This window comes from Limulus polyphemus, unplaced genomic scaffold (assembly GCF_000517525.1).
Source record: "Limulus polyphemus unplaced genomic scaffold, Limulus_polyphemus-2.1.2 Scaffold5104, whole genome shotgun sequence".
In the NCBI taxonomy this organism is placed as follows: Eukaryota; Metazoa; Arthropoda; class Merostomata; order Xiphosura; family Limulidae; genus Limulus; species Limulus polyphemus.
The window spans coordinates 27,424-37,273 of NW_013670714.1; the positions used below are offsets into that span (position 1 = coordinate 27,424).

The 9,850-nt window shown below is 33.6% G+C and overlaps 1 protein-coding gene across 1 annotated transcript in view; it reads right to left on the reverse strand.

Moving 5' to 3' along the window:
* Nucleotides 1-200: 200 nt before the first annotated feature.
* The window catches only part of LOC106472133 (BPTI/Kunitz domain-containing protein-like), a 14,267-nt gene continuing 4,617 nt past the window's right edge, over nt 201-9,850 (reverse strand). The window contains exons 2-3 of the mRNA XM_022400734.1: nt 1,280-1,453; nt 201-392 (exon numbers count right to left, since the gene is read on the reverse strand). Of these exons, the coding sequence (XP_022256442.1) occupies nt 376-392; nt 1,280-1,453 (191 nt within the window). The 3' untranslated portion in view covers nt 201-375. The remainder of the gene's footprint in view (nt 393-1,279; nt 1,454-9,850) is intronic.

Here is a 9,850-nt window from a genome sequence, read left to right on the forward strand (position 1 = left end):
GATATTCTAAGAACGCGGAAGAATTTCGAACATCGTCCTCTAAACTCGTGTTTCTACAACAGGCAGTTGCCGTCCATTCAACTAAGTTTCATGAACTTCGTTTTTATTTTAAACAGTGTTACAAATAATTATAACATAAAAAGGTGCTGTTACACATCAAGTTATTAATAATATTTAATTATAATCTAGTAAATCACAGATTAATTCAGAACTATAGATCTTTATTAGTTTGTAATATATACTTTTATATTATAACAATAGAATGAAGTGAAGGTATTGAACACATATATCTAGTAACACACAGAACAGTAACATTTAAAAAGTTAATCTATCATGCTCACTACATATTTCTTTAAGCTTCTTCGTCTACAGACGTTAGGCATAACGTGACCCTGAAATATAAAATTAGATGTTCGTCAGTGTCGTTTCAATCATGGTTTTTAGTGTCAAGGAGGTTGACAAATAGATAAAACATTCTTTAAGATGTTCAAATGTAACAAATATATATTTACAGAAAACTTATCTCGTATTCTCTAGGTTTTAGATACGAAACAGTTTATATATTTTTTAACGAATTCAATAACACAATACACTAACACAAACAAAATGATCTTATATGTGAAAACCTACGGAAACCTTGTCTTGCCTCACAGTAATGCACTACGTGGTGCTAACAATGATGCACTATTAATAACAATATTTTTCTTGGTGCTAATTTTAATGCAATACTTTATGTAACGATAATGCGCCACTGTTTGTTAACAATGTGTACTAACTTAGAATTAACAATAATGTACTACTTGGTGTTAACACTGATGTACTACTTTATTTAGCAATAATGTACTAATTTGTGTTAACAAAAATTTTCTTCTTTGTGTTAACAGTATTATACTACTTGATATCAGCAGTAATGTGGAACTTGGTGTAAACAATCATGTGTTAGTATGGTGTTGAATATGTGTAGTTTACTGCTAATAATAAAATATTACGAACTATATTTCATGTACTGATCATTCTATATAGATTACGTTTTGACGAATCATCTACTTTACGTTGTATAAACTAACTTCTATTGTTAATGTAGTCCTAACATAATTCATTATCTTCATTTCTAAACTTGAGTTCTAAATTGTTTTTATGAAGGTGAGAAAATTATCATTAAAAACACTTGTATAGAATTAATTGTTATTTCATGATCAATAAATTTGCTAGTAATTTTCTGTGTATTATCCTACATTTAGTACATTTAATATTTAAAGTGTAAGCCTACTTTACAAACCTGAACAAGCAGCCAAACAATCCTGTTCCGTTTTGTATCGGTTCCCATTCCCTTTACAGCCTCCGTATGTAAATAGTTCACATTGTTGGGTTCTTGGATTATAATTGTAACGTGTAAACGCTGCACGACACGGACCTTTTACTGGAGGTGATGTACAGTCAGGAAAGTATCCTTCTGCAAAAAAACAAAATGAAAATATTTTTAATCTACTTTCCACCACTACAGGTATATCTAAAGCTATTAACATTATAATTTTTTAAATAAAATATATGTAAGTCATAATTTCAAAAATGTATAGTATATTTAATTTTAGTAAAGAAAAAATGCAGTAGGATTAATACACAATGCCCTGGCGTGGCCCATTGGTTATCGTAAAACATTGAGGATTCGCCGTTCTGGAATTCGAGACGTTTTATTACCAATTACGCTTTACATTTTCAGCTGTCGATGCGTTATAAGTGTTATAGTTAATCCCACTATTTAGTTAATAGCAACTGCTTTAGGCGGTGGGTGTGCTACCGACTTGTTACCTTAACATTGGTCTGTAGCTCAGAATTAAGAACGGCTAGGCTTGAACAATGCTGTTTAGTTCATTGTGTTTATAAGATGTCGTTGAGTTGAACAACCAAACAATTAATATTATATAATGGCAAACAACGGAACATCGTAAACAGATAAAGATTACAATGTTTAGAAAATTTAAACTTTTTGTTTTAGACGGAATTATATACTTACCCATTTTACCTTTAATGTAATGGTTCATGTTTTTATTATTTTAGTGTGTAATTGAGATATTTTTCTACGTTTTGTTCGTAAATAACGTTGTAAAGTTATTGTTATGTAAAATATTGTATTACCAATAAAGTTCATATCCTGAAATTTATTTAATTTTAAGTTAATCTCTTTTTCACTGTTCACCTAGAAATATGTTTTTGACATCAAATTATACATTAATCCATTTATCAGGATGATACCTAACACGTTCTCTCGAAAGGTTATCACGATATCATATAGTATTGCTGGAAACAGTTGTCGCCTCCATAGGTGGCGACAGCGGTATGCATAGCCAAAATTTCCATTGTAGATCTTTGAAAACGACAGAGCCACCCATCTCTCTCTCTTCAAAATGAAACACTACGTGATTGGTAGTGTGGATATAGAAGGAAGGACATTACATAACTTGTGGATATAGGAGGAAGGACATTAGGTAACCTGTGGAAATAGGAGGAAGGACATTATGTAACCTGTGAATATAGAAGGAAGAACATTACATAACCTGTGGATATAGAAGGAAGAACATTACATAACCTGTGGATATAGAAGGAAGAACATTACATAACCTGTGGATATAGAAGGAAGAACATTACATAACCTGTGGATATAGGAGGAAGGACATTATGTAACCTGTGAATATAGAAGGAAGAACATTACATAACCTGTGGATATAGAAGGAAGAACATTACATAACCTGTGGATATAGAAGGAAGAACATTACATAACCTGTGGATATAGGAGGAACGACATTAGGTAACCTGTGGATATAGAAGGAAGAACATTACATAACCTGTGGATATAGGAGGAAGGACATTAGGTAACCTGTGGATATAGAAGGAAGAACATTACAAATCCTGAACATAATTTAAGTTAGTCTTTTTTACTGTACACTAAGAAATATATGTTTTTGAGATCAAATTATAAATTAATTCATTTAACATGTGATACCTAACATATTATCTCTAAAGGTTATCAGGATATCATATAGTATTGTCTGGTAGCAGGTGTCGTCTCCATAGGTGGCGACAGCGGTATGCATAACCAAAATGGTCACTGCAGATCTTTGAAAATGACAGAGCCACCCATCTCTCTCTTCAAAATGAAACACTACGTGATTGGTAGTGTGTATATAGAAGGAAGGATATTAGGTAACCTGTGGATATAGAAAAAAGAACGTTACATAACCTGTGGATATAGGAGGAAGGACATTATGTAACCTGTGGATATAGAAGGAAGGACAGTACATAACATGTGGATATAGAAGGAAGGACATTACGTAACTTGTGGACATAGGATGAAAACATTACATCCACAGAAATATAAGAGCCAGGCTCGATTCTACGACTGTCCAAGTTAGCTACTTTTAATCTACAATAAAGGTTTCGGATTCAAACCACAACTTAAGAAATAAACTTCATAATTAATATATTTACATGCTTTCATAAAGAATCGTCAAATTTATCTACAGTAACTGAGGCGCATATCAAACTCCCAACAACTAACTATACCATTTCTCGAGACATTTTAGTCCTAGACACGTAGCTATGGTTACAATAAACTCTTATATAGGAAGTTTTTCTACATTGTTGATAATTCACTTCATGAGGGAAAAAAATCTACTCTAGTCATATTCAGCTTCAAAAAACTTACAAACCCAAAACATTCTTTTGTTTCTAAAGAATACAAAGTTATATTTCTTTGTAAGTTATATTTCAGGTTTTCCCACTTTCTCTCGAAAGGTCATTAGGATGTCGTATAGTATTGCCTGGGAGCAGGTGTCGTCTACATAGGTGGCAAAAGCGGTAGGCCTAACCAAAATGGCTAGTGTACATGAAAGAATAACACTGCTTTGGAGAATTCTCATTTTGAAATTGTGTGTTGTTTGTAGTGAAACGTAATCACAATTACAAGTGAAAAGTATCCGTGCTGCAAAATAATTAATATTTCAAAAACGACAGATCCCAACCATCTCTTCTCAAAATGAAACACCACGTAATTGGTAGTGTGGATATAAAAGGAAGGACATTACATAACCTGTGGATATAGGAGGAAGGACATTACATAACCTGTGGATATAGGAAGAGAGACAATACATAACCTGTGGACATAGGAGGAAGGACATTACATAACCTGTGGATATAGGAGGAAGGACATTACATAACCTGTGGATATAGGAGGAGAGAAAATACATAACCTGTGGACATAGGAGGAAGGACATTACATAACTTGTGGATATAGGAGGAGAGACAATACATAACCTCTGGATATAGGAGGAGAGACATTACATAACCTGTGGATATAGGAGGAGAGACAATACATAACCTGTGGACATAGAAGGAAGGGCATTACATAACTTGTAGATATAGGAGGAGAGACAATACATAACCTGTGGATATAGGAGGAGAGACTTTACATAACCTGTGGATATAGGAGGAAGGACATTAAGTAACATTTGGACATAGGAAGAAGGACAGGAACAATTTGTGGTCATAGGATGAAAAAACATTACATAATCTCCACAGAAATACAAGAACTAGGCTCGATTCTACGACTATCCAAGTTAGCTACTTTTTAATCGACAACAAAGGTTTCGAATTCAAACTACGACTTGAGAAAACTTCATATATATATAATTAGTTTATTTACCTGCTTTCATAACGAACCACCAAACTTACCGGCAGTAACTGTGGTGCATAGCAAAATCACAACAAATAACAACATCACTTCTCGAGACATTTTAGTCCTAGACACGTAGCTATGGTTAAGTTAACTCTTATATAGGAAGCAATATGGTAGTTCACTTCACGAGGGGAAACACCTGTTCTAATCATACTCTGTCTATTGTACATTTTTCCTGGCTTCTTTTTCTTCTCTTTCTTTAAATGTTACAAAACAAATATCCGACTTGTGTATTGAATTTAATGTGAAAAAATCTGATTTCTGTACTAATTTGAAAATAAAATTCAGGTTATGTGAAAGCGTTATCAATGAGTTGTGTAAAAACCTTAACGTGTCTACAAAATGTGTTTATAGTTTAAAAAAGTTTGGATATGTTCGTCTATTTCGCCACTTCTATTCATGAAGAGATGGTGCCTTTAATAAAATTATAAACGGTCCCTTATTTTACCATTTAGTAAGTGTTTCGTTATACTGCAAACATTTTTAAGTTTGTTTTTTTCTCAGTCTGAAAAAGTTTAGATTACAGGTTTTCCCCACTTCATAGTTCTCGACATTTCCGAGTTTATTGGTCACGTCCCCAAGCACAGTGGTATGTCTGAAGGATACCGCAAAAATATGGCTTCGTTACTCATGGTGGGCACAGCATAGACAGCCCATTGTGTAGCTTTGTACTTAATTACAAACAAATAAACACATAATGGCCACCTGGTGGACTGACTGTGTGTCTCGTTTTACAAGATTTCTTTATATTACGTTATGTGACCTTGACAAGATTCGAACGTGTACCAGAGTGAGAAAATGCTTACGTCAACAAATCCTTTTTAAATATTAGATTACTTACAAGTAGAGAAGTCGTGATCAATCCAAGGTTAGCTTAGTCTTACCAACAAAGACAGTTCTTACTAAATAATTCTAAAGTTATTTGTTGTTATGACTAGAATAATGAACCAATCAGCTATGATTAAAGAAAGAAACCAACAAATTGGAAGTAGTAATGTGAATAAGTTTATTTTTATCGTATAAACCAGTTCATTAAATTCTAGCTTCAACTAGTCGGTTAATCACGTGGTATAACTAAGTCGGTTAATTCTATAGTATAAACTAGTCGGTTATTTTTATAGTATAAACCAGTTCGTTAATTTTATAGCATAAAGTAGTCAGCTAATTCTATAGTATAAATCAGTAAGTTAATTCTAGAGTATAAACCAGTCGTTTAATTCTATATATGATCCAGTCAGTTAATTCTACAGTACAAACCAGTCAGTTAATTCTATAGTATAAATCAGTAGGTTAATTCTATAGTATAAACCACTCGTTTAATTTGTATAGTATAAATCAGTAGGTTAATTCTATAGTATAAATCAGTAAGTTAATTCTAGAGTATAAACCAGTCGTTTATTTCTATATATGATCCAGTCGGTTAATTGTACAGTATAAACCAGTCAGTTAATTCTATAGTATAAATCAGTAAGTTAATTCTAGAGTATAAACCAGTCGTTTAATTCTATAGTATAAATCAGTAGGTTAATTCTATAGTATAAACCAGTCGTTTAATTTGTATAGTATAGATCAGTAGGTTAAATCTATACTATAAACTTTTCTCTGCATTTTACTGAGTCTGAGTTACAATAAAGACACTCCGACATTCGTAGTCAATAAACTTTTATAGTCTGCTTTAAACACCTTTTACTTGGAGTTGTCAATGGAATCTTTCCATTACTGTCCTCTAGACCAGACCCATACGTATTGGTCCTAAATTTCATAAATACTTTGGCTCATGTCCCCATTCAGTTTTTCGGTACAGTAAAATGTATTGTTATTGTTTTCGACAAAAATCTTACCTGGAAGGCTCAGACGACAACTATTAACCAGAAAGTCACCTCTGGACGACATTTCTCTGTCGGTTGACAGGAACATCCTGATGATTGTATCCATCCCTTCTTTTATTTATTTAAAGGACATTCATTCAATCTTGTCTTACAGATGGTCACACAATCTGTCTTTCTGCTCCTTCCAACTTTCTTCAACGAGTACAAGTTCTGGAACGTCATACTCTTAAACTCGCTTCTCGTGTTAAACAACGTAGTCCTATAAAAGAACTTAATACAAACATCACCTTCCCACTGATTTTCCACTGTTATCTCCACTGCTTTAACTTCTGGCATGTTTGCTGATTTTGTCTCAATAAAAATTTCATATTTACTAGCATACTCTCCATGTCTGTCCGACCATTTGGCCAAATCTTACCTCTAGTTGATAATTTACCTAACCATTATGTCATGTCGCTTCCACCGGATTATCTCAACCATAATGACTCTCCTCAACTGAATATGTCCAGTTACTACCTTTATACAGATGGAGGATGGATTGATTCCCTGACAATTTACATCATCCATGGTTATGGACTATTTATTCATTTCCCACTCTGTATCAATAAGATGACCTTTTCTCCAATAAACTTTCTCATCATTCACAGCCATATTTCATTCAGACCTTCTTACCCATCATTACATCCTTCATGGTCCTGTTTTCATCCGTCTCTTGGATTGAAATGCACACACAAGAACCAATAACCCAATACCTTAATTAGGTTGTGTCATATCTTATTATCTGGGTTGGATAGCGTACTACTGTTTTTATAATCAGGAAACTTAATATTTACAACAAGCAAGTACAGACAAGTGTTATCTATGGGAGTTGAGTCCTTGAATTCCTTTATAAGAGAAAATAACATCTAGGATAATACAACAATGCATCATTCTCGCATTGTCCAAAATTGAATCTTCTTCACTTTGATGAACAATGACTCTTCCAAGGCAGAAATCCTCTATTCTCGCTTTGTTCAAAACTAATTTGAAGAGCAGTGACATTAGTTATCTTCTAGAACAGGTCTTAACTTTTAGTCATAGTCCTGTTTACCAACTTTGGTCTGGTCTTGAAGGTCGCTTTCACTTATACATATCAGTCCTGATGAATGGATTACAGACGACCACAATCCGTGCTAGCATTTAATGGAGTTCGTCCATACACAGTCCAACTAATAATCGGAAAGGGTATAAAAGTTTATTTTACAGTAACGCTTATCAACTCACTCAATATATTATCACTAGTGCACCAATCCGGACGTGGCCTGGTGGTAGCGTGCCCTGAATGTGAAACTAAAGATTCATGATTCTTGACTCCATGCCGAAATACACACTCCACAATTTGGGAATGTACTAGAAGACTTATGATCACATTTTACTATTGGATCAAACAAGGATTGGCGGCGGATGACGTACTAGCTGCCTTCCCTGTAGTTTATCGGTTAAGATTTAAGAACTGCAATACACCCATCTCTTCACTACTAACCATGATTAGTTTCCAACTTCAATTCCTACAGTGATTTACAAGACGGTGAACATTTTCCTATTGTCCAAGATTTCATTATTTTGGAGAAAGATTCGAGTGAAGAATGTAAAGAACTTTAGGGATACAAAACTTCTGGTATAATCAGATCTTAGTTAATGTATCTCGATTACAGTTCAAAGAGATGAAAGGTTTTATTGTGATCGAACTTAGAATTATCTCGACTTTTGACAGAATTCGGACTAAAACTACAAGATGTTTTCTAAAGATAAATTCTTGTAAACTATATTACCTTGTAAGACAACTGTTTGGTATGTGTGGTAGTTTTAATGAGCCAGTAAACGTTATAAAGATATTGAAATTATCAAGTGTCTTCTAACGATGACTATCCAACCTCCTTAGATTTACAGTTGTACAGTCTAGTTAAACCTTGTTTTTGTCAGCACAACTTCTAATTTCTAATTTCAAAAAATAGTGTTTGTATTGTTGTTAATGTTGTTTTCTGTAATGGACTAAAACCATAGTGTCCAAGGTTAGAGTCGCTATATGCCGCTCAACACAAATGGGATTTTATCCGTGATATACAAACACCCGCTATTTTGATAATAGTAGCAGTTTAGGCGGTGAATGCTGCTAACTAGTTTCCATCACTCTGATTAGAAGCTCAAAATCAGGAATGGCTATGCCTTAAACTTAAAGCCTTCTGTCACATAAGGTTACATTCAGGTAAGAAATAATGAATTCCTTGGTTTGTACATTTCATAAACAGTTGTATAACAGTGTTTTCTTTTCCTCTCTCTCCAGTCGTATTGTTCAGACAATTCGTTTTGGAAAGACAAACAGGTTTTCCTGGTACAAGAAGAATAACTTTCATTGTTCTCATTGTTGAAATACAGTATTTTTTGTACATTCTACATTTTCTATATCACGCATGACAAGTGAACTGCACAAAATTTACCAATAGCACACTTGGGATATTTAAGTGCAGTAGGCGGCAGCACAGTAGCAGAAACCATAGGATGTCCCAACCTTTCGAACAGGATCACTGAGGTATATGGATGTGATTTATCCTGACCTTCAATTTCGTCCACCTGGTTTGAATCCTAGTAAAATGTTTCTCAGAAGTTATTTGAAAACAACACAAAAGCTATCCAGATGCTTGCAGTAACTCGAGATGTGTATGGAAGTTCACAGAGCACAATTCAGAGTGCACTACACATGGTTATCTCACGTGATATCACAACAAAGACGACATATTCAACATGTTATTCACAGTCTCAAGTGTGGCTAGTGAAAAATGCCAAGTGTGTTGAGCTGCATATAGCGACTCTAGCCTTGGACCTTGTGGTTTTAATCCAGAACAGAAAACAGCATTAACAACAATACAAACACTATTTTTCGAAGTTCGAAATCGGAAATCGTGCTGACAAAAACAAGATTTAACTAGACTGTACAGCTGTAAATCTAAAGAGGTTGGATAGTCATCGTTAGAAGACATTTGATAATTTCAATATCTTTATAACGTTTACTGGCTCATTAAAACTACCACACATACCAAACAGTTGTCTTACAGGAGAATATACCTTACAAGAATTTATCTTTAGAAAACATCTTGTAGATTTAATATTGCTGTTATACATACATATATATATATATATATATATATATCCATACTTTACCAAATAATGCTGTTATACATATATATATATATATACATCCATACTTTACCAAATAATGCTGTTATACATATATATATATATATATACATCC